The sequence below is a fragment of the Aplidium turbinatum genome, chromosome 8, assembly GCF_918807975.1.
Source record: "Aplidium turbinatum chromosome 8, kaAplTurb1.1, whole genome shotgun sequence".
Classification (NCBI taxonomy): Eukaryota; Metazoa; Chordata; class Ascidiacea; order Aplousobranchia; family Polyclinidae; genus Aplidium; species Aplidium turbinatum.
Genome location: NC_137479.1, coordinates 3,899,148 through 3,925,699, shown reverse-complemented (window position 1 = coordinate 3,925,699; position 26,552 = coordinate 3,899,148). Strand labels below are relative to the sequence as shown.

General features: G+C 37.5%; 2 protein-coding genes across 2 annotated transcripts; one reads left to right on the top strand and one right to left on the bottom strand.

Annotated features, from left to right (window-relative positions):
• The first annotated feature begins 206 nt into the window (after window positions 1–206).
• On the top strand, window positions 207–6,652 carry LOC145775654 (small EDRK-rich factor 2-like). The gene is made up of 3 exons (XM_082586985.1): window positions 207–275; window positions 549–657; window positions 4,923–6,652. The coding sequence occupies exons 1-3, from the start codon at window positions 269–271 to the stop codon at window positions 5,002–5,004; spliced, it is 198 nt and encodes a 65-aa protein (XP_082443111.1). The 5' UTR covers window positions 207–268; the 3' UTR covers window positions 5,005–6,652.
• A 5,167-nt stretch (window positions 6,653–11,819) lies between these two features.
• LOC145775057 (serine incorporator 5-like) lies at window positions 11,820–26,541 on the bottom strand. Its single transcript, XM_082586254.1, has 11 exons — window positions 26,429–26,541; window positions 25,590–25,754; window positions 24,969–25,147; window positions 19,480–19,561; window positions 18,740–18,872; window positions 18,140–18,313; window positions 17,826–17,921; window positions 17,519–17,663; window positions 17,101–17,210; window positions 16,711–16,846; window positions 11,820–16,241 (listed from the first exon to the last, which is right to left on the bottom strand). The coding sequence occupies exons 1-11, from the start codon at window positions 26,453–26,455 to the stop codon at window positions 16,088–16,090; spliced, it is 1,401 nt and encodes a 466-aa protein (XP_082442380.1). The 5' UTR covers window positions 26,456–26,541; the 3' UTR covers window positions 11,820–16,087.
• Between the last annotated feature and the right edge of the window lie 11 nt (window positions 26,542–26,552).

Here is a 26,552-nt window from a genome sequence, read left to right as displayed (position 1 = left end):
AAGTCAACTGAGATAGACAACATTATTGCCATAATTCATAATAGATCGTTTGTTGAGGCTCTTCAAATAGCCTAGATCTTAATTGGGTCAATCTTACCACAGTCAACTTATGATCTTTTTATCATAAAAAAGTTTTAATGCAAAGAAATTTATTTTCACACGAAATTCATTTTCTTGATAAAAAAGTTTTATTTACTTTTTAAGGCTAAGTTACAGATCTGTAGACAGTTTTTACAATACAAGTTTTAACTTTGATGAAAAACTAGCAATGACACGTAAGTGGTGACTTCATTTTTTATGTATATATCACAATCTGTTGTTTTCTGTATCGTAATTCATCATATCTGTTGTTTTGTAGCCTAATGGACAGCATTTCTAGTGGCATAGGTCTGTTGGCTAATTAAAAGAATATTTTGTATTATAACTGAAGTGTTTTAACATAATTATAATTCTCATTACTCATTGTAAGCAAATTAATAGTGCAAGAGATTGAGCTTATCGCATAGAATTTCACATAACGTTATGATAAAGTGGTGCAATTAATTCAGGTGGAAATCAAAGAGATCTAGCACGTGCAAAGAATTTAAAAAAACAGCAAGAACAAGCCAAGGGAAAGAAAAAAGAGAGTGGAGCTTCAAAAACTCAAAGGATGGAAAGGTTAATACCTTTATAGTCACTCTATTTAAATTGAAGTCTTAGCTGTAGCTCATTTATTATCAACTTGAGATATGTGGGCACTACCTGGCTAGTTTTTGTTCTGAAATTTTGTGAAACTTTCAACACATTATGTATGTTATTGTACTATTTCTTATCTATTATTAACATTCCACCGGTATATGTTTTTTTTAGAGATGTACCGATACCAATATTTTGGTCGATACCGATCCTGATACCGATATCACTTTTTTAGGCCGATACCGATACTGATACCGATATTTTGGCCGATACTTTGGTGTTACAAAAAGAAGCAATTTTGGTATTTGCAAGGAATTATATCAAATGCTAAGTTTTACCTTATTTGCATAAAACTATTAAAAAAAGCTTTAAATTGGCATAATTTATTAAAGATTCAAGAATCCAATCTCAACCGCATTGTTGTGTCATAATAGTAGGTTTTAGTAATGAAAAGCCACCGTAATTGATGATTGGGGTATAAGGGAAGAAACATTACATCATAATTGGGGTTTCTGAAAAATTAATAAAGTGTTTGCGCAAACTCTCCAAATAGGCTATCATAATTGATAATAAGATGTAAAATGTAAACCAAGTGATTTGTGTAGTCGTACAAAAAACTATTCGACAAGTAATGTGCAACCTAAGGGCGCTTGTTGTTTGGTTGAAAAGCTTTTGCCAGGCCAAGACTACCCAGGTAGCAAAAATGCACAATTCTGCATCGCTCCCACCCCGCCAAATGCTCAAAAAACCCGTGCAACTCGGCTGCCCCCAGCAGGCCAGCTCCACCAGTCGGCGATTCAACTTCCACCCTTAGCCGCAACAACCTCACCAAGCCCAAACAATGTCACGGCAGAATAAGTAGGCCCAAAAAGAAAGCCATGGGACCACGAATCCTCACCAAACCAATCAAAATGGTCTTGGTGCGCCCAAGATGACAACCTCATTGCGAAGAAAGGAGCGTCCCCCCCGGCACAAGGCTGAGCACTCACCAGCACAGCGAGCTGCCGCGACCCCCCAACCACAATGGTGGAGCTTCCACACTAGCCATTTCAATTCTTGTCGATGTCAATTCTTGCTACAAAACGGCTGCCGAGAAACATATAGTTGATTGGATGGTCTAAATGGCTAGCGTGGAAGCTACACCGTTATGGCCAGCGAATCGCAACAGCCCGCCGCACCAGTGAGCGCCCAGCCCCGTGCCGACAGCAGGGAAGGAAACTCCCCCCCCACAATGAGGCCGCCATCCCAGGCGCAACAAGACTACTTATTGATTAGTTTAGTGAGGATTTGCAGTCCCACCGCCCCACCCCGAGCCCACCCACTCCGCCACAACATTGTTCAAGCCTGGTGAGTCCACCACAACGAAAAGCGAAAACCAAATCACAAACTGACAGAACCAGCCCACCAAAAAACAACCAAGCCACACGGGTCCCTCAAACGTCCAGCAACGCAAAAACGATGCAAAACTACACATTCCCGCCACCTGGGTAGTCTTGGCCTGGTTTTATCCTCTGCTGAGAGTAAAAAAAAAACACAAATGATAAATATTGGAGAAATTGAGTCTCCTTCACAACTTAAGAATCGAACAACGCAAAACTGCCGAAACAAAACGTTTAGTTTGAGTGAAAGAATCACTGTAAGCAAACAATGCCAAAAGGTGCGCGCATGATGTCATGGGACTGTGAGGTATCAAAAATTTGAACAGGTTGTTATTTTTCTACTTCAAGGTGACGTTAGTTACTACTTTAAAAAATCTATATTTTTGTTTCCGCAGAAAATCCGCAGCAAACGCCTTTTTTTACATGTTTAGTATCGGCCAAATTTTACCGATGCTGATACCGATACTCAAAAAATGGCCGATATCACCGATACCGATGCCGATACCGATATATCGGTACATCTCTAGTTTTTTTCATCATTTATCATGTGATTTTGAATCTGCATTATTCCGGTACCAGCAATCATTGCAATTATTAATAATGTACAGGGTGGTGTTCATTTCCTTTCAGTAAAAAAATCCTTTTGGCAAATTTTTGTTGAAATCCGTTGACATTTACTACTTGCGCAAGGAAGCTAAAGTTTACGTTGTTTAGCCTATAATCTAGCAGCGGAATATAAGCGATTACCGGTACTTGTAGGCTACGTCACTTCAGAGAACAAATAAAGCATTGTTACGTCACAATTGCAACACCTCGTAAAACTACAAAAATTACACTGTCATGTCTGTTGTGTTGTTGCATTTATTTCAGTTTACTAACAATTTGCGGTTGTACAATGGCTGTGACAAGGCCTAAAGATAAAATTTGGTTGGTAGGTAGCAGTTCAGGTCATTTCCTTGGAGATTGTCCTTGAAAAAGTTTTCTCTCTGGTAGATGCTGTTTCTAAGTCCCCAGTCATCGATTTATTCGCTCGATTCCGCGACTTCTGGCCAAATATAGATCAAGCAAACTTCAGCACATCTCTGGACGATCCTGCTGTTTCTGATCAGTTACGACCTGTCCGCGCAGAAATCCTGAAGTTAGCGGCGACAAGCTAGATCTCAATCATCCTCGGGACGATTACGCTGAATTATTAGAACTCAGTATCATATTTCTCAGAGGAGTGCCGAAGAGAGATGTTAAATTTCGTCACCCTGGTGCACTTCATCGAGCTAGATGGATGGCACGAGCAATATATTCCCTTAAAATATGGCTGTTCAGGAAGCAATTCCAACTGGACCTTCGTACCACTGGCCGAAGACAGACGCAGCCCAAAACGTCCAGTCAATTGCTACGCATGTGCTTATTTATTGTGAGTGTTTACATAGGCCACTGGTACAGCTGTGATTCAGCCATACAGGCACCTCTCAACGACCTAAATTTTATGAAGAACTTAACAACGTATGCTGATGAAGAAATATCTCAATTAGCCTTCAAGGCTTACTCCAGACACCTGTGGTAATTGTCGGAAGGTCTCATTGCCTTTGCACTGTTTGACAGCAGAGTCACTGACATTGATAAGAGGGACATGGTTCGCAGTATGGCAAACAGTCATGGATCGGAAGATCCGCCAAACCGGGCCGTGGTACCTACCGATATTGCTGAGAGAAAACTGTCTGATTTCTGCACTACTGCAACTGAACGATTATTCACAATACTTGGTCTAGACAAAAGCTTCTTAACCCTTGATCCTAAATACTGGGCTGAAAATGAGGCGTACCAAAGTGCCAAGGAAACAGTTTCTGCCCTGAGGGTGACAAACGATTTGGCAAAACGAGGAGTGGCGCTTATGACAGAGTTCAATTCGACATTGACCAGAGATGAGGAGCAGAAACAGTACGTTCTGCAGGTAGTGGAGCATCATCGAAGAAAATTTCCCGTAGCCAAAAAAAATTAAAAGCCATGTTTGGATGGTCTAGCTCAGATGTATTAAACAAGGATATTGTACTCGAGTATGATGCAGTCATTGACATATTTGCCAAGCGCAAACTCTAAGTTTAATGCGATGGCTGTCATTGCGAATCGTCGAGAATATTCAAAAATGTTCGAGGTCGAAAAGACTAACTTATTGTTTATGTTCCATTATTGTTTATGTTCTGAAGTGTTTGATATCTTTTGTTGGTTCATTGATTGGAACAGTAACTTACTTCTGCAGAATCGCTCTTGATTTAAAGTATGGGGCCGTTCAAATATCATATAACGGTATTTTTGGCGATTCTAGACCGCTACACGGCTGACTGACACAATGTATTGCCCCCCCCCCTTAATAAGCTTTCTAAATACGCCACTGCTTCTGATCATCTCGGTTATGGGTGAAACACGCGTTGTTGGAGGAATAGTTGCTTTGTTGCTATATTTGCTTTGTTATCCTATAAACGTGCTTGAAATGCGTGCATATTAAAAGTACTGAATAAAGCTGGTTATTTAGTTGCGTGTTGTAAAGTTGCTTGTTTTATTGATTTTGCGAATTTTTCAACCTCCTTGCGCAACTTGTAAATGTTGAAATAATTTCTTGAAATTTGAAAGACATTGTTTTCTTACCAATTGTAACAACCTGGTGCCCTGTACAAATCAAACTTACAATATGAGAAAATTAAAAACACCCTACTGTATATCTTATTCTGAGGGTTCTGACTCCCAATAGAGGTGCAGAGCCATTGGTTAACCACCAGTTCGTTGTAGACCAAACGCATAAAAATATATTTAAAACCACCTTTTGTATCATACTCGTGGCATTATAATATTTCGTCCATCTTTTAATCGTCATAGGGATGCGGAAATCATGAGAGAGAAACAACTGAAAAAGCAACAGGCAAAAGAAGCACAAGGATCGAGCTCATCCAGCAAATAACATAAACCGATAGCTGCAACGATCTTCATGAACTGGACTCCTGTCTGAAAATGACTTCCAAAGTGTTCTAAGGATTGAACTTTTGAATTGTATGCAAATCAATGTTTGGGGGGTTTGGAGCTAATTGCTTACAGTCAATGCTTTATCTTTATGTGCGCATTTATTATCAATCTGTACATGCTGTAAAACTACTGCAGTAGTTGAAATTTAACTTTTTTGTTGTTGAAAAATACGATATGTAAAAATTGTTTTACTTCGCTGATAGTTCTGTCTACATTCACACGCATAAAAGGAACAAATTATGTTTTTTTTTAATATGAAGTTGTTTTATTCCTTTGAGCTGACTCAACATGATTGAGATTGTAATTGGCTATCTGACAAGTTGCCATGGTGATAAGGCTTGTTAGAAATACCCACCAATTGCATGATAATCTCAAACCATATTATACTATCTTTCAATTCCCAGTCGCAAAATACAAGACTAAAACCAATAATGAATGGAAGCTGAACAGCTCAGCGGCTGAACCGCTTCAGTGGAAAGCAGGTTGCACCAAATGATCTTCTTGCCCCTAAAAGTACAAGATTCAGTTTTTAAATGTTGCTGGAGCAAACATTGACAAGAAATGGTCACGGTTAAGTTGGACTACAGTGTGCGGCATACTCTCATGACTGTGTTCTCCGTCTCACTGGATTGCGTTTAGTTTGTTAATTTATATTTTTGTCACAAAAGTGTAATAATTGCATGTGAAAGTTTTCCTTCGATTTAAAATCCCAGTTCCAACGCTGCTCTACGAAATACATTTCAGGCCTGTCAATGACGCACGTTACGATATTTGGTGATGCTCAATTGGTGCTACCGCAAGGGCTAGTTTATGAATTGCAATGTTAATCGAACGTCTTTTGGGTGAGTCAATACACAACAAAGCAAATAAAACACAACTAATGGGAAATGCGTTCAATTTATTCATTTACAGTTGGCTATCTCTCGAAGATGTTCCCAATACTTCATAAACATTCATGAAAGTGTTTTTGATAGTTGCTGATCGTTCAAGAAAATCATTATTATCATACACTATTTTGATGGATTCAAAACGTGTTCATGATTGGCGCAATCCTCAAATGTAATGCCCTCTAAGTCGGGAGTCCCAAGGCTGTGGAGTCGGACGAAAATATATACGCTCCGACTCCTCGATTTATAACTGGCCGACTCCGGACACGTCAAAATCTACCGCCCTGGGGAGTCCTCAGAATCGCCATGGTTGTTATAAAAACATTTTCTTTGGCGACATAAAAGGGCAGTCAAGCACAAAATGCCGTCATACGATATTTCAACAATTTGCGGAGTGAAGACAAACACACCTTGGTTGAAATCGCAGCATATACACTGTTATACAGCTTGCATACCGCATTGTCTCCATTATACACCGTGCAGGACCACCAATGGAAAAGTTAGCTTCCACCATGGTTGCTTGGAGGCGCTTTTGACTAGTTTAGGCCCGACAATCAGCTTCTGATCAATGATAAAATTTGCATTGAAAGTTGCAGCATGTTATTTGTTAGGGGTTGTGGAAGAATATTTGCAGCATTGTTTTCACCAAAAGCATGTAAAAAGTCTGTTTATTGCCAATATATATATATTTTCAATTGATCCAGTTGTGTGTTAACTTTATTTCCTGTGCAGTACACTTGTCAGCAAGTAATCAACAGTTTGTGAGCAACATGACAAAAGTGATATTTTCCTGAAATTTGCAAATGTTGATCAAATCTGCTATGGCCTGTCAATTTGTAATTTGACGAAGTCTTTTTCTCGTATTTTCATAGTTTTCCGATAGTGTATCGAGTTTTCATGTGAAAGGTTTGTACAGTAGACACAAACAGAATAGACTACCGTGCTTGGAGTCTTGCACCCCCGGAAAATCTAAACAAATTGGCCTTTGTCGCTTTTGTGGCCCAATAATGGCTTATTTTTTATAGCCTTTATATCAATTCAACAATGGTGGTTACAGTTCAAGTGTATGGAAACTTCGGGCACATGATTTACTCGTTTATTTTTGTATGCGGAATTGTTTGTGCATGCTAGTTCATCAACAAGTTTGCAACACACTGAGCACAAAAGTCTTTGCAAAAACCGAGAAGCTGCGCTTACTTTATTATTCACAGTATAGCAACGTTTTCATGTTTTTAACCTTATCATGGTTGGCCGAAACTAATGATTTAGGGTGCAATTTGGTTTTATCAAAACCGTATGAATTTTATTAGTTAAGCTTCTTTCTTAGACTTAAACCTTCATCTCAATTTTAAATGCATTCAATTGTTTCGGCTTTCAGGCTACGCAAACACCTGCAGTGAGATGGTTCTTGCTTTCCATTAATGCAATTTCGCTTCGACTCCACGCTTGAGCTTGTTGTTGAAAAACTTCACAACTCTACCCAAGATGCAAACAATTTGGTGGGATAATTGCTGATAACGCTACCGAGAAAAAGCAACTGGCAACCGAACTCTTGTCAGTACCGAATAAGCACTTTTTTGATGGTCTCTGCGAAATTCTTATCTTATTCGTCTACTCTATATACTAGGCTTAGTTCGTCAAAACATCGACACCTTTTGTGATTTTTCAGTATGTTGTTTATTGGTACTGACAGCTGTAACACTGCAGGACTTAACCCCACTTAAGATTTAACAATACTGTCGTACCGTAGCCTCCTTAGAGGCTGCGTCTGTAGCCTATTACGTGTAAATACAACTACCGTACCATTTTTTACGATTTTGCTTCCATTGTTTTTTCTGGAGTGCACGCAAAAACGTACAATTAAGCGGCGGTCCGACAAGAGTACACGTTTAGCGCTTACCGAGCCGTTAGATACGGAACAATGTCGATTCGCCTACTATACCAACCCTCCGCTTTATAAGGACTTTTTATTCACCTCCTTGAGTTGCCGAAAACAAAAATCTCATCCCTCAAAGTTACCCAACTGTGGGATGTATAATAGGTATCAACTGTGAGACCCCCTTTATCATCCTATTGTTTGAAAACTTTACATTACCAGTACCGTAGTAACAGCGCTTTTTCGATACCGTAGGCTTAAACTCTCCCGAAACTATAATTTTAAATTGGCTGTGATATCTTTCGCCAACTCCCTTCAGCTTTAGAAAATGAAAGAAATGCAACCCGTTGATGGTAGCCTAATAATGATATTTCACGGAAACGCCTGTGCTGTAATAAAAAAGTTGTGGACTTCTTTTTGAGGTTTCATTACTTTGTGCACATTTTTTTATGATCTAAAGCAGGGGTGTCCAATATTTTTCCCAGGCAGGCCAGATTTGATAATTTCAAAGTGCCCTCTAGGGCCAGTTTCAAGTAAGATAGTAATTACTTACTGGAAATTTTAAAGTGGGCCTAGAGTAGCCTAATATAAAAAAGCTAGAAAATAAAAGCAAATATTTATAAGCTGTCCCTTGCACTTTTTGACATGGATTTAAAGGGTCAGAGTTCCTCGTGATTTGGCAGAGAGCCTTAACATAATTAAAGCAAGAGCAAACCATTTGCCAGAGAGATGCTATACAATGTTGAAAAGAAAAATTGCTTGAATGCATTCACAAGAAATTCTATGAAAAAGAAAGAGCCCTTATAAAATGGAATTGCTCGCTAAAAAAACAAACTGAATCAAAGCAAGGAAAAAGGAAGGAATTTGTAGGCTTGCCATGTACTTGGATTGGAGACTCCAGATTAATATGATCAGATGATGGATTCTTCTTTCTTGCTTTATCGTAAGAAAAATGATCTGGTCATGGTTACATCATACCATCTTTTAAAGGGAACATTGGAGTTCATACAAGTGACGATGATGTCAGGTATCCTACCCGCTAACGTACGCAGAGAAGCGCTGGTTTCTTCATTAGTAAAAAAAGCCTGTGCTGATCCGAGCCAGATAGCCTACTAGGCCTACACGATCGCGTATCTACTCTCAATGTCCCAATCACACAACGCCTACCATCACGGCGCCCTTTTGTAAGGCCTGCTGCAAAACTCCAGCTCGCTGATTTCAGCACGTCAGATGCCTGGTCTGAGGAATTGAGCACTGCACCAAAAATAAAATCCCGCCTCGTTCTATTTGATATGTCTCCTCACTCCCACTTGGTTCTGAGCAGAGACGGGAGTGGGTGACACTGCTGTTACGGACAATCGTTCCCCAAATCAAACGTCACATAAAACCGTTAAGGTCTACTTAACCTGGTGTCTTACGTCATGGAATGTTACTAAAAAATGAGCAGAGATTGCACAATCCTTTGTAACACCTGTAAGGTATTTCACCATCTTGAATTACGAAATGTTGCATAAGCCAAATTTACCTTGTGCTGGAATGATACAACAATGCTTATCACTGTTACGTCACAGTATGCAAGTTATGTGGTTTGAAATATCTCAAGTCAGTTTCGTCATTGTAGAATTGTCGTTGGAAAGGTTGGTCGAATATTAAAACTGTTTTGCTTGTGCTTACCAACTAGACGAAATTTCCGTCTTTTATTCTCAGTAAGCTGTATTGTAGTGACAAGTTTTAGTGCGTACCGCGTTGCGCTCCCTTTTCGACAGCCTGTGGCTATTTTTTCTTGAAATACTATTCGTGAAAAGACGTTTTCAGAAGAGTATTTTTTCGGTGTTATCGCATACAGACGAAAGGATTCGGGAATTTTATGTTACAACTTTCCCACGAATGGTTTTCCGCTGTGACCAACTGCACCGATTAAGAACGGGAGTTGGCCGCTTCAATGCTTGTGTGACACGCTGGAGCATGAGGGACTCTACTGCGTGTCAGTACAATGCGACGGAGCAACCAGCCAACCACATCATCTTTTGGTGCCCCATCTATTCCCCTCCCTACGGAATAACAGGCCTCCGCACACTTGACGATCTGACGAAAAGTTGGTTCCAAGTCCTTCCTTTCGGTTGACCACAAACTTTCTGCTTCATACGAACGACCATGATGTCAACGAGGAATACCCAGAGAAAAAATCCAAAGCAGAAATACAGAATGAAATTCGATCTACAGGCTACAATTTCCCTTTGCATCCAGTCCAACAAAGATCGCTTTTTACGAAGCTTTTGAAGAGTGTCCTAAAGATCTTAAAATTCTAAAATCCTGCCTTGCCTCTCTCCCGCCATCTTCAGTTGCGACTAAAACATGCATTGGTGTAGCTGGACTATTTGTCTCTAAACTCAGTCTTCTCTTAGTGATTGTATGGTTGATTCTTTGGGGTGTGCGCTTGATCAACGACTTTCAGGACTGCTTTCTATTCAGCGGCACCTAGTGAATGTAATAATTTCCCGGCAACACTTCAACAATCGGACAATAATTGCATGCCTCTTGGCTGTTTAGGATGAGTGTGATTTGTAAATAAGTTAGATTTCAACTGAAAACCGACTTGGGTGATTGTAACTTTCAGGCTAAAGGATCGGCCGTAATAAATTCGTTCAAGTTTGGTCCGACAATGTGATACATCATGGCTAGAATTTAGTTTTATAGCAACAGATGATGCTGGTGTACCCACACAACATCGTGTTCAGCGATGAAATCTTTAGGTCTAAAAAAATAGGCCTATAGCCTATAGGTTATAGGTACCGTATTCAAAACAAATAAATTAGACCCGGGCCATATGATTTTTTTGTAATGAAACTACACAAATTAAAAACTTCGCAAAAACAGATATACAAACACTCTGTCCGCCCCGTTAGCTCAATGGTTACGCGCCCGGCTCAAGTTCGACTCTCGGGGTGTGCGCTTGAGCAACGCATTTCAGGACTGCTCTCCATTCAGCAGCACCTAATGAATGGAATAATTCCCCGGCAATAACACTTCAACAATCGGAAACTTCACTCTGCCAATCTCGGTAACCTGCCCTACGTCAAGAGCCTCTACAAGTCTACAAATATGTGAAACTACCAGGAATAACCAATCAAGGCTTTGTCAGTCCGAGGATAAAGATTGAAAACCAACCAACCATATAAGCATCTAACCTTTATTTCCATCCTATGAAGTAGCGGTAAGGATTGTAAAAGATGAAGAACCACACACCGCTGGTGAGATGTTAGTGAAAAACATTGAATTTTGCATTGTGCACTTGTAAACCAATATTGGCCTTTCTAGTGTCAGTTTGTTTTCGTTTGAAATGTGTAACTGGTATACCGAATGACAATAACTCCTCTGAAAAGTTGGTAGCATCATAGGGTCTATTCAATGAACAAACATCGCTATTTGCAAATGACAATGTAGCCTGTTCTCTTATAGGAACAACACATGACTCCAGTGGCGGCTGGTGAGTTCTAGAAATAGGGGTGCTGCAGACGGGCAAAGTCAGGCCGCCGTGTTCGCCAAAGGCGAATAAAACAGCAGGAGTCTGGGGGGGGCTTCCTTAGAAAATTTTAAAAACTTCTATTTGATTTGGTGCATTCTGAGCATATTGTCATCTCTGGCTTTTTTTCATTACCTACTCGACAAAAAATTCTTTCGTGGTCTATGTCACTTTACATTTTGGATGTAGATACGTTGCTTATTGCATGACATGCTAAATTCAAGCAATTTTACCCAGGATGGGAAGCAGACTTATCCTATAAAGTATCAGTTTTTCTTGTGCCTCCCTATTTGCGTCCTTCTGTTACTAAGACTGACGTATCAGCGAAAACGTAGACTACTGATTTCGTAGCACTTAAATTTCACAACGTAACACTCGCGTTCCACTTGGGATAGCATCCAGTAGCCTACAATTGTGCTGTCTGAACACAGCACAACGTGTTGCTATTCGTTTGTATTGGCAATTAAGAAGACTTGCGGCTCTTAGACGTCACAATCGAGTGTTTCTTTTATTGAAACCTTGTGCAAAATATTTCCTTGCACACGCAGGGTTTCCAAATACAATTTACACTGAAAACAGTAAGCAATTCTGCGACGAGAGAACATAAAGTACATTTTGGGCAGAAGAAGCGCAAAGATACTTGAAAAACTTTTCGTGAAAACTTTTGTGGGAGTGCTGCAGTACCGCAGCACACATTAGCGAGCCGCCCCTGTGTGGCTCAACTTTCACAGATAAAACATTTCAAATTCGAACGTAAAAGCGTGGCGGGATCAACATTAGAAAGCCGGAGTGCGTAACTGACAAACAGAACTTAATGTTGGATATATGCTTATTAGGGTGGGTCAAAATTTGGACTTTTTCTCCGATTTCATTGCTACAACAACTTAATTCTTTCTTGAGAATAGTCATAAAACGACATTCCTGAAAGTTTGAGCTTGATCGGACATTGTCTTCATTTCTAAAAATCGCGATTCATCAAGGTACCTGAAGCGATTTTTTCGATGCTTGAAAATGCATTGTTTTTGATAGGAAGTTGTTTTCGCGAGATTTGAAAACGTCATAACTTACTTAATTCTTATTGTAATAAGATGATTTATGCATCAACAGATTCAATACAATTAGGAGAATCCAATTCATTGTGTACTGACTCCGGAAAATGATGACGTCATCAATGTCGTCATTAAACAGTAATTTTCAAATAGCGATAAAACTGATAATCCTACATGCTTCATCTCTAAGTTATATTATAATGAATTGATGTACTTTCCAAACATAAACATCATGCTGGTACTTGATGGCATCATATGCATTATTAAATTACATTTCAGTATGATGGCTTCTGGAAAATATTGCGTGTTTGTGATAGATAATGGATCGTTACCAATTAGTTATGATTCGCTTGATTTTAAATAACAATATTGTTCTTCAAAGATTTGTTCCACACTGCCTTTCCGGGTGTGCAAAATAGGCATTCTTTTTAACATATGTTAACGCAATGTCTCGAATTTTATCAGGCAAAAGTGAACAGCACTGCAATGATTTAAGGATATGCTTTGGTCCGTCTTTGTACAATGGTTCATATTTTATATTGAATCAACATGGGGCTTGGGGCATATTGAATGACTATATGCGTAACAATTATTTTCAAGCTTTCTGCAATGTCACTTGGCAATTTGTGATCACTGGTGTATAGTTTGTAGCAACGTGAAGCGAAACTTAGCCACCACAAATGATTTAACGCACCAATCTTTGCATACATCACTTTAGATGAAACATAGCCATTCCTAATGGCATTGGTAATCTCGTACAGATACCTTTAATCAGTCGATAGATCTTTTACTATGTGCTCCGGTAGCAAACGATGTCCTGGCCCCATCTTCACAAGCACAAATAAAAGGTTGACTTCTTCAAATTCAACTCTACTTAGAAGCTTCCCTATTGGCCCTTTAAATGTTGTGTCACCACTGGTAGGTCCATCTAACGTAGCGAAGACGTGTCGAAGGGGTAACTACTTTGACACAATGCACCATATTATATTTTTGATACAGTCCATGAGAGCATTTGTAATATCTTCAGCTGTTCCTGACATTGGACTGACAGCAATTACATACTGATTTCCAGGTATCTGAACAACACTGTAGTGTTCTACGCGAACAAAAATCTTGATGCTATCTTAACAGTTTCATCTTAATAATGTAGGTGACGTCATCAAGTACCAGCATGATGTTTATGTTTGGAAAGTACATCAATTCATTATTAAATAACTTAGAGATAAAGCATGTAGGATTATCAGTTTTATCGCTATTTGCAAATTACTGCTTAATGACGTCATTTATGACGTCATCCTTTTCCGGAATCAGTACACAATGAATTGAATTCTCCTAATTATATTGAATCTGTTGACGCATAAATCATCTTTTTACAATAAGAATTAAGTAAGTTATGACGTTTTCAAATCTCGTGAAGACAACTTCCTATTAAAAACAATGCATTTTCAAGCCTCGAAAAAATCGCTTCAGGTACCTTGATAAATCCACGATGTCCGATCAAGCTCAAACTTTCAGGAATGTCGTTTTATGACTATTCGCAAGAAAGAAAGTTTGTAGCAATAAAATCGGAGAAAAAGTCCAAATTTCGACCCACCCTAATGCCTATACACCAATAAGGAAACAGTGTAGAAAACATACAAAACAGAAAACCAGCTCCAGACGTTTCAATCGTTGACGCTGTGAAGATTTCAAAGAAACTAGTTCGGTTGTAACCTACATCCATTCTAATACTTCATTTTTTAATTCCGTCCGACATCAATCCATCAACGTGCCCTAAACGAGACAGGTATGGGAAGGATTGCCCGTTCAACTGTGGCAAAACGAGGGGTGACATTTTTATCGTCATTCAAGCTTGGCACTGAACAGGCCGCAGATCAAACTATTTTCCGTCTACCAAAAATAACACAAAGTGTGCGTATTATGGTCATGGATGATGAAGTCTGCTTAAGGCTGACACCTAAAGTTGCTGAAAGTATGGACGCATTGCCACAGAAGCTTTAATGTTACGACTTTATATTTGTTCGTAATGTCCCCGACGTTTAAAGATTCTAAAATCATACAAATCGATTGGAAGGTGAATAAACAACAAAATAATCTGAATAACATGAACACGCAAATGCTTTGCAAACTTTAACAAAAAGCAAACGAGTTTACAACGCTGCAACAAATAATGATCGTATGTCAGTTGAAGAAACATATGATAAGCATAACGGCGACCAATAACAATGCTAAGGTTAAAACAACGAGATGGTAGAAAGGTAAAGGCAATATCAACGGGACTGCAATAATTCAAATCGTAACCTGAAACAATTACTGTGTATGACATAATAACAAACAAGCAATAAAATCTGTTTATTCAGCCGACTAGCCTCAATGTAAAAGCACGTAATGTATCAAAACAGCAGCATTCATCATAAATGATAAAAATAAAATCAACAGCCGGTAAATATAGTAGTGGCTGTGGTTCACGCAAACAGGTCTTAGTATTATTAAAGGAATGTCAGCCGGTTGTTGGATCAAAACAGTTCGCCACAGAGTAGGTTCTTATGTAAATCAATACGGCATCAACACCACCATGAGAATAATTATCGGTTGCCTGCTGCCAACTCCCACTAACTTTCTGCAGGTGCTATCAGGCTTTGCCCCAGCTAGACTGCGTAAGAAAAATCACGTACGTAATCTGGTTTTGCAAGCTATGTCAAGGGGTGACCACCTCCTCCACCAGATTGTCCTAAACTCTCCAGTGCAAGTAGACACGGGTAAAAAATATTTAAGATCGTGCCCCCGAATGTTGTCTTTTCCATTGCAAACATTCGATGCTTTTAGATACATATTGTACAAAACTTTTACTTTCCATCAGAAACATAATTGTTTTAACATAACCATTTCAACTTAAGAGCTACCTTTGAAAGAGTCACGTGACTTCCCTACAGACGCTATTATTATAACGAAATCGATTCTTAATAAATTACACTGAGAGGTTAGATTGTTGTGCAAATACCAACATTTGATGAATGCAAACTAGCTTCCAGTAGTTCGGACATTTCCTGTTGAGCAGAGCTGACATGGAAGTATGTACGTAAGCCTACAGATACCGCAGAGTTTTGTGAGGACAGCAAAAAACACACAGTACCATTTCATGATGAGGTTCTACACAAACAAGCTGATATAGTCAAAGAAAACATGTCGCCAGGAAGGAACTGCCACCAAATAAGGTGAACAGAAAACATAAAACTGAAGTAAAAAACAAGATCTTTATACTTCAAAGATAGAGAATTAAAGTAGATTACAACAACGTCTTTACAACCCAGCTCTGTGAAACTGCTTAAGAATGAAACAAAAGCATAAATGCCATCAGACACCGATCTGTGTGGACAACCATTCCCTCGGCATTATGACACGTCACTGCTGACCAGATAATAATTACATTAACCAATTGAAAAGACGGGAGCAGGGGAACTTTTTGTTGCCAACCTTAAATTTAGAAAAGTATAATCAAACACAACGAAGTTATAATACGATAGCTATCAATCATACTTGATTGATTTATCAGACATGTCGTTGGCCATTGAAGTATTGGGTTATACTGGTAACACAATTGTGCAGTGAATAAAAGCATCATGTAGTGACATCGAAAGTCATACCTAATTGTAGGGGCAGAACATTCAATCTCAAACGCACCGTATTTATGAAAATTCCCGATCTGGAAAGCACGATGGCGCTACCAGTGTCCACACATACAACACAATGGCAACCCACGAGGTGGCAATCTTCACCCACATCGCCGTGGTACTTCCGTTCGTCAAATTTTCTTGCAAAGTCAGAGCCGATGTTCCTCCTCTGTAGATAGAAAATATATGTAAATTAGTTGTGAGTAATAAGAAAAATTGCTGACAAGCTTCAGTGGATTAGTTATCTGCTCACTTTGAATATTTGAAATCTTGTTATGAAGAAGGTGGAGGAGCTAAATCAAAGTGAACAAAAACTCAACAAGTTATGTGTTCAACGGGTCATACTTCTAGCAACATGAAACAGCTGATGTGCGTGCTAGGATCTACTACTGTGAGGTCGTCCAGCAAGCACATAACGCCATTTCCTTGTTTCACTGTATCCCTCCACAATCCACATGACGTATGCCGCCAACCTGGTGACGTAATGTGAAGGCCCTCGTATTCCAAGGTCGCCAACGTGAAGAAACTTCGACAATAAATGTTCAAACACTTCTATTGCAAATCACTTCGTGTCCAAGATACAACTTGCAACTTCCACCTCATGTTAAAAGACATCTCAAGCACAGAGCAATACTTACACAAACCAGTTTGCTAGAGTAACGGTGACATATAAAGTTGTGAGGAAGAACATGAAGTGAAAGAAAGAATACGAATACGTCACGCTGTCCTGCTCGTCATCCACCACTTGCTGGCCTTTATCTTCGTCAGAAACAACTACAATAAAACAATGGTGTTTCTTATAAAAAGGATCAATACATATTTTATTTAATTGTCATACATTGTTTTCTATGCATATCATTGGCATTTGGCAGTCTATAATGCAAACGTCAGTGCAAAAGCAACCTAACCTAATATTATCAAATCTTCAACATCACAAAAGCAAAAAACATTTCATTTCTCCTCAAATACACAGACTACACCCAGATATTCACCGACTCCACTCGGCTACAGCATGACTCAAACTTTACCTTCGCCCATACTGTCACCTCCCGCACAACAGCAACATAACGTTGGTTCCTCTGGCTTCACCTGACCACGCACCAGCAGGCGATCTCCGTCTGATGACGTGGAACGAAAACTGTGGAAAAACTCAACAACTTTTCAAATGTTTCTGACGGAAAGGATTAGATGGATGACGTCACAAAGGGTAAACCGTCATGAATGATCGCAAGTATCAACTCTCTAAATGTTTCTACAGAAGTATACTGCGTTGGGTTAGCGGAGAGCTTTAGACAAAAAAAAATTATTATGTGTCTTTCAGAGGTTTGTAGCCTATTCATTGAAGTAACGAGTGCATCGTTCAACACAGCGAATACATAGTATGCTGTCAGTAAGTCTTCCAAAACTAATGTATACATCAGAAGCAAAATACAGAAAAAACCTTACGAAATATAAAGTAGAACGATAAAGACAATCACAAGACCGGTGACGATCGAGATAATTCTGGAAGTCTCTGGGTCACCGCCCTGGTAACAAGATGTTAGGTTTGTCCCGGAGATGGAAGGGATTACAGTTCCATTCTGGAACATTCCTGGAAGCAACATTCATAAATACCAGCGACGTTTGTGCCCAGCTCAATAAATTCGAGATAATTATTTGCACTTTCCACACTATTTTAAATAAAACATCTGACAATCGCAATATTGGCACCACAAAACAAATACAATAATAGAACTTATTGTTGTAAACTCACTTATTTCCCCAGGGTTGCTTGCTATGGCAGAGTAGGTGAGATAACTGACGTAAAGAGCAACCATTGATGACTGGAGAAGACCGGATTGAGGCTGATCTGAGGGTACGTTTATGTCGTCACAATAAATTTTATCACTTTACGCAACAAAACCAGGCAAACATTCACGAGAACACTGTTTTCACGCTTCAACGCCCGATAAGTGTGCAGTTAAAATCCGCTTATTTATACGCGACATGACGTAATAGGACAGCACTGAGGGGCAAGAAATACAAATATCTTTGAAATATTGCAAATATTTTGGTGCGGAAACTTACTTTCTTGAATTTTCGGTGTTATTGCCAGAACAGAAATCAAAATTGTCAGGGTCCAGTTGAGGCCAATGAAAACCTTGTTTAAAGTACAACCTTCCGAGTCGGTGTAGTAAGCGATGGTCAATGAAAACACTGTTATTGCTCCGGCATACATCAAAAAAGTAAAAGTTCCCAAGCCTAAACATCAGCAAAGATTAATATTGCTACAAACGTATCTGTACAGCCCTTTGTAGAGGCACCATTTCAAAGGCCTTATTTCCTTTTATCAGTGAATTCCATTGTTTGAGACATAATGAAGTGGCTAAGTGGCGGATGCGGTGATATTTACGCGAGAAGGTACCCGATTTCAAACCATGTGATCCTAGTTATGTGATTTTATTAAAAACAATCAGTGACGTTTAAACACTTTACTAACATCTTTGACATGTCAGACAAAAATCTACCATATGGCAACCCTAACGTAGCTATCACCTGACAGAATAATTTCTTAAAATTGCCGACTATTAAGTTGTAACATAAAAAATAACTTTACAATTGGGTAAATTGTAAACCAATTGAACCGGCAGCTATTTATATGTTATATTAATACCAACAGCATTGTACCGACAATCCATCCTTTGTTGTCATCAGCTCCGGACAGCCAGCTCGTGTTCCAAGTGTGTGCGAAATCAATCAGCAAAACCAGTTGAAGAAAGATGAAGAACACTCCCCCGATCATTGAAATATAAAACCATGCCTGTGGGGGATAGTAATGAAATTGGTCTCAAGATATTACAAAACATGCTTGTTTTGTTTAGGCAAAAGCATAACTATAAATTGTGTATCTGTGATACAGTAGTAAACATGTAGAAACTACACTTATATGTATACGGTATTTGGTTTGTTAAACTACGGTATGTCAGTGAATAATGTTTATGCCACTTCAGTTGTTTCAGTAATCTATAAAGTTATGCAATAGCCTATCCAGTCAATCGTTTCTAGAGCGAAATATTTTTTGCAAATTCACAGAGTATATATTATAAGTTATATATTATAAGTTATATATCATTTTTCGTACTTTATTGATTTTATATTTTCTGGGTGTAAAAAGACAATATATACAGCTTTCATGTCTTCTAACAACTGTTACTTTCACTGCAACAAAAAATAAAAAAATATTTCTCTCTGTTAGTTTCAGTGACTGCATAGTGCATACATTCAGATTTGCATTTTATAGTGTAGTGTTTCAGCATTCACATTCTCATCCACACTAAATATATTGTCATGTTAGGCTACAGACTAGTTACAAAGCATGTTACATGACATTAGTAAGCCATTATATCAACGTTTTTTTTTAAACTTACTTGAACAAACGTTGTTGTATTGGGAATAAAAAAAGAACCAATACACAGTGCAGCAAGAGCCAGAAATTTCAGGAACCAAAACCTAATGGAAAATTGAAAAAATGACACGTTTTTCGGTAAACACCAGATCAAAACTCAATTTGAACTTTTGAAGTATCGGTATGTAAATGACTCGTCAGAAACATAAGCTTACATGCAACAACGACAATGAAACATAATAACAGCAGCAGTTTAAAATAGAAATAGAGTCACATAACTTCCCAGTCAAGCTATAATTCACTTAAAAGAAATACATTTCACCTTTGCATAAAATAATCAAAATAACTTTTTAGGCAACAAAATGAGTTGACTAACTAATTCAACCTCAATACAATTCAATGTTGATTGTTGAGCTATAATAGATGAAGTCTGGCCAACAGTAACAAATATTATAAGTGTAACATGTAGTTACATACTTATTTCAAAACAATTATACAGCCTGCAGGTGAAGGCGCCCGGGGCAAAACTGACATTTGCTCTATTGAAAAAATTACATTTAATAGAAATACCACTTTTTTCTCCATCTTCTAAAACTACTTGAATCCACACAAAAAATTTGAAACTTTTGTGTCACACCCGGCAGCCAAGAGGTTAAAATAGCTTTCTCAGTACGGTACTTTGTTATGTAAAAACTTGTCTTCTACACTGTAATGATAATTTAGGAGTTGAGGTATATTAGTATTTTGATATTAGGATGAATGGGGTAAAACAAACATTTCGATACCACTTGTAACACAGCCTAAAAGAAGCAATATTTTTTTGGTGTAAAAATTGTTTTCAAACATTTAGCTAATTTGTTTTGGAGAACAGAAACAGGAAGATGAATTTGTCGAACAGTTGGTGTGATTCTGTTTGAATAAGACCACTGAAGAAGCTGGATTTATGGCGGCAAAAGCTTTATTTAAAACAACTTTGCTGGTTACCAAACCTGACTTCTTTATTCATGGATAAATGGATATTTATTCTAACAAGTTTACAAAAATTTGCTTGACCTTGACAACTAAATAACAAAATGAAATACGAGGCAAAGTACTCTTATACTACGGAATGGCCCATTTTGGTGAGTCCGATTCGGTGAGTCCGATTCGGTTAGTCCGATTTGGTGAGTCCGATCCCTTAACGTGGGTTCTTTTCAATTTTTTTTTAAATTATCGGGTACCGTAGTCTAATTATCATTGCCGTTTTAGGGTTAGGGGTTAAAAGTTAGGAACTCACCGAATCAGACTCACCGAGTCGGACTCACCGAATCGGACTCACTGAATAGTAGCAGACCCCTTATACTATGCCCATTTTGCTGCATTCTCGAGGCAAAACGGGTACGGATACCCAGAATAAAGATAATTTTTTGTAAACAAGAAAGCAAAACACACAAAGTTTCATATTCTGGGCAGTTGTCGGTGACATCTTAATTAAAAAATAATGCAATAGGTCTAAGATAGGCTATCTAATTTGTTTGCTAAAATTGAGCGCTTTGATGTCAGCATGACAACTCTTCCCCACCTTCCCCTATTGAAGATGTTTCTTTTTCAAACGTGTGTTGCCAGCATAATTTTCATCATTCAAAAATTGGAACCAGAACAAGATAAATGTTAGTTGTCTGCTAACACAAAATCAAGAAAAAAATTCAAGTAACTATAGGATTGATGGAGTGCAGCAGAAAGCTGTTTGTTTATATTATATCATACAGTTGAAAAAGAAATGTAATCCACCAAAAAAACAAAAATGACTTCAACATAATATTATCATATATAGTAAATAAAGATGTATATGCATGTTTTATTGATTATGAGAAAGCATTTGATAGAGTTAACCATGAGAAACTGATTCATTGTTTGTCCAATATTGGTATGAATGGCAAAGACTTACGTTTTATTATCAATTTGTACTGGAATCAAAAAGCATTTATTCGCATGGAAAAAGATTTGTCTAAAGGAATTGATATCAAGCGTGGAGTACGCCAAGGATGTGTACTTTCTCCATGTCTTTTTAATTTATATACAGAAATGATTTTTCGATCCATTGATGATATGAGAGGAGTAAAAGTTGGTGGCTTGAATATAACAAATTTACGCTATGCTGATGATACTGTTCTGTTGGCTGAATCACAAGAAGATCTTCAAGAAATATTGGACAATGTTAACTCAATTGGTAAAGAATTTAATATGAAAATTAACGCTAAAAAGACCAAATCAATGATAATCTCAAAATCACCAGACACTTCAGTACTCCAAATTATAATTGACAACGAAATTATACAAAAAGTAAAATCTTTTTCATATCTTGGTCACTTAATAACTGAAGATGGGAGGTGTGACCATGAAATTCTTAGACGGATAGAAATTGCAAGAACTATATACATTTGGAAAAATGAAAAATATTTTAACCAATCAACGTTTAAATTTATCAACTCGTCTCAGGATCTTAAAATGCTATATCTGGTCGACCCATGGCGTACTTAACAGAGGCCAAACCAACGTGCGTGCTGGAGTCTAAACTGGAGGCGAACATTTTCATTGCCATATTGCATTGCAAACACAGTATATTTAAACCTAAAACGATTATAATGAAAATTTTGCTTTCAAATTTCAAAATGTAAAATACATTTTCATCCATGGCATTTCATATGCTTGACATAGTCTATTCCAGTGAATAGTTGTTCCCGTGTGTGTTACAATAATAAAAACAATTACAGTAGATGTGTAAGGTTTTAACTTTGAAGTTATTATTATGTATAGAGCTGATTCACAAAAATACAATGTACTTACATAATCAAAACTACTACATGAAAGGACTGTGGCCAGTAGCGCAACCAGAATTTTAGTAAAGTGGGGGGGGGGCTAAACCAAGCCCCCCTGGTTGCGCAACTAATGTGGTGCTACTTTAGTTCAGATAATGAACGAAAAAATTATCTGTTACGACAACTTTAAATAATATCAGTGCAAGGACTTCTCAGGAATGAAAATGGACATTTAAAGAAGTTCTATAACAGTCCTTACAGAAGTCTCAACAACAAAGAAAAACAAACAAAAAACAAGTTTTTAATGCATAAGTTTTAAAATCTTTTGTTTTACTTTCTTTTCTGATACAGGTGAAAATTGACAACAATAATTTTTAAACATAATATTGGCCAATGTAGCTGCATACTTTTTGTTCACAGATAACTGGTATTGATCTGATATAAAGTGAAAAACACGACATAACGAGGTTCTGCAACAGTGGTTAACAACTTCATGAAACATGATATAACCATAAAGTACCCATTGGCAAACTGTGTCACCTGGTATATGCATATATATGGTATATTTCTCTTCAGGATTTCGAGGTAAACGAAAAGTTGTTTCTTTGTTTGCCTCATCATAATTTCCATGGCAATTAGTCACACAACATTTTCTACCCATCTTAATTAAATATCAAATAACCTCTTAACATACTGTGAAATATACATGAAGATGTAATGAAAACTATGCCTGCACTAACTATAGGCTACACTTTGCAATGGCACAAGTTTGACAAAATTAAGGTCACAAATGATGCTTTGAGACCGCATGAACTGACCAAATTCAACTTATCAAACTTTAAGCAGCACAATTTAAATGCATAGTTTTTATAAGAACAATCTACACATGTTAACGTTTTGCTTTTTTTTTAAAAACTTTGCTGGTCTCAAAATTGGAGGCTAAATTTTTATTAATGCACACAAACTTAAAAGCGTTTGTTAGACTATTCCTTCTTATACCACATTAGACTATTCCTATTTATACTACATGCACAGTATAGAACAATCGGGTATTTTAGACGGCAACAAAATTTTAAAACCAGGTTCGAATATAAGAGTGTCTCTTAATTCCTGGGTGCCTTCATGCCACATTTTTGCTGTACTGTTCTACAGTGTAGCAAAGTATTAGCCTGCACAAGTCTAGCCAGACTAAGCAATTATTTTTCTACAGTAGAATTTCAAAATGCTGCATAGGATTTCTAGATTTGTCTGAGTCATGGCGACCTTGAAATACTGACCATGCAAGCAATTTTAGGCTCAAGAGCTGAAGGCTGACCCTGCAATCATGCGTTTAATATACTACACCTCTACTAAAAATAAAAACAGCTACACCAATTTGGAAAAAAAGAACAAAGCTAGCCTCAACAATTCCCATCATTCTCAAAGGTACCGTAAAGTAAGTTACTTTTCACACAATTTCATAACACTTCTGGGTGTGCCCTCAAGTAGCCTAACATTATTTTACCGAAACCGACGCGGCTACCGGCATTCGCTAGCTAGCCTTCAGCCTCGGTACTCAACTCAATATTTGCCAGTATTTCAATAAATCAACATTTCATTTATCCAAATATCCTACCCTAAATAACATTTCAACAGCAAGCACCTTAAAAACCACCGCAAAACCTAATTCAATTATTGAACACAATATCAGTGTTGCCAGAAGTTTAAAACAATTAACTTTTTAAAGGAAATGCCATGAAAAGGAGTGCAATTTTCAAAACAAAGCTGAGTAAAATTAAAAAAATTGTTCAATATATAAATTATAAAAACCGCAGATAAAACTGCTAAATGAAACGTTTAGTAAAGTTTCATCACATAGGAATTATATTAAAATTGAAAGAAAAAAAAAGTATTTTAAAAACTAAGACTTTTCTGCGTTTTTAAAAAGTAAAGATAGTTCTTGTAGATTTTTCCTGTTCAAAGAAGGGTATGTTAAAACAATTGTGCAAATTCAATAACAGAACTACGGGACAGTACCGATTAAAGCACACAGATATCTGTTGGGGTTTTCACACCTGGCAACTCTGCATCATTTTAGTATGCTTGCGCAAATGGCGAATGAATATACAATTAAAAATTGATTTTCTAGCAAACTTTTTCATATAAGATAAATATTTAAGGTGAAAAACGTTCACTTCAACTTTTTATACATATCTTTTCAATATGGTATGTCAAAGTCATGAAAACATGTTCGCCTCCAGTTTAGACTCCAGCACGCACGATGACATGGCCTCTGTTGAGTACGTCATGGGTCGACCCTATTATACAATTCTGAAACTTGGACAATGTCTATGATCGATGCCTTCGAGCTCTGGACATACAGGCAAATGTTAAAAATTTCATGGAAACAAAAGATCACTAACGATGAAGTACTCTCCAAATTCAATTCAAGCAAAATGCTCTTACAAACAGTCAAAAGAAGAAAATTGAAGTATTTCGGGCACACAATAAGGCAAAATTCATTACAAAGATCATTAATAGAAGGGAAGATAAACGGTAAAAGAAGTAAAGGCAGACCAAGAATGATTTGAACAACAAACATCACAAAATGGACAAAATTAACTTATGAATGTGCAGTACACACAGCTCATGGTCGAGAGCAATGGCGCATTGTATCCAACCCTCCATACGAGGAAGGAACAAAATGATGATGATGATAATGTAATAAACGCACCCATTTTGCAGTTTTGCACGGCAATCACTTGAACTTGAAATGCCAAATGTTAGCACCATCATTAAGAAAAAAAAGCAAGCTGTACCAAACAAAATCTTGTACACGGCTTCTACACCGACAAGTTTTGCACATTGATCTCCCGCATTGATCGCATTACATAATTCATCATAAAACCAAATCTGAAACAAAAATAATTGAACAATTTAAATGCTGTGCAGTGTGCAGATAACCAAATAGAACTTCGCTTTGTTTCTAGTCTGTTTTTTTTTTTTTTTTTGGAATAATTTAGTAAATGCTGTGAAATTGGCAGTAACAGATCAACATCACTCTATTACTCCTTGCAATTGATTCATTGCTATAAAAGTTGTCAACTGTATAAAAAGCATTATGTAATACTTTGTACGAACAAATAAAAACTCTAGGATGCATGTATTCAACATTCTGAGTGACTTGTTTTGAAAACCTTATTCAACTTTCATGAAAAACAACTTTCCATTTGTTTAACCAAAACAATCAACTGTTGTAGCCGCTCAACCATCACACATTATTATTATTTCTTTGAAAGAAAAACAGCACCTATCTAATTCAAACAAAGATCAATACCGTACTAAAACTACTCACACTTGTCAAGCCTTCTTGCACACTGGTTGAAAGCATGATGCTGCTCACAGCAACAGACAATATCAAGAAAAACAGATACATAAGTCGAGTCCCAGTTGATGTCTTTATGCTTGGCAAGCACGAACAGCATAAAGAACATGCTGCAGATCCACAGCAACAGGCCACCTGTAAGCAATGTTGTTTGTTGTACCTGTATTGTATACACCAAGTTTATATATCTGCGTTCAAAATTTTAGTCACAGTAAATTTAAGTAATTTTGAGAAGCAATGTTATTCTTTGCATCCAAGTTGGAGAAAAACCACTCGGATGTTGGAAGCTTTTTTCTACATGCAAAAAAGCTGCACTTTTAATTATACATTACATGGTTATAATGAGCACTATCCCACATCATTATTACTTCATTCTGTAATTTCTGGAATTAAGATTATTCTTAAGACTCCGATCGAACGAAAATGGAAGACACCATACTTGAGTTCCACCCTTGTTTGGGATCAGCAGTAGTGTATATCGATGTATCTTGAACAGAAATTTAACTTCCAACCTTGATTGTAATTGTGGATGTTTCCAATTTAACCTCCCTCAAGATTTTAATTGTACCAGCATGCCTAGTGTCTAGTATGCCACTGCTAAGCACTCAGCCACGTCTCAAAACAACGAAGCTGCTGTTAACTGCAGTCTTATATATTTCGTTATACTATAACTGCAGTCTGCTGAGACTAACGAAAGTGTCAGTATAGATAAATTCTACTACAAATAAATTTATAGTCTCTGCTATATAATTATATCATTTATCTAATGATATACTGTAATACAAACTACAGAAAAAAAGCTATCTTACCTGACCAATAAGGCATGGAATGCACATAATGTATTCGTTTAACAAGCACAAAGATTGAATACAATTGCAAGAAGCAGCTTAGCTTATTGAAACCAAATATAAATTTCTTGAAAATATACTCCAG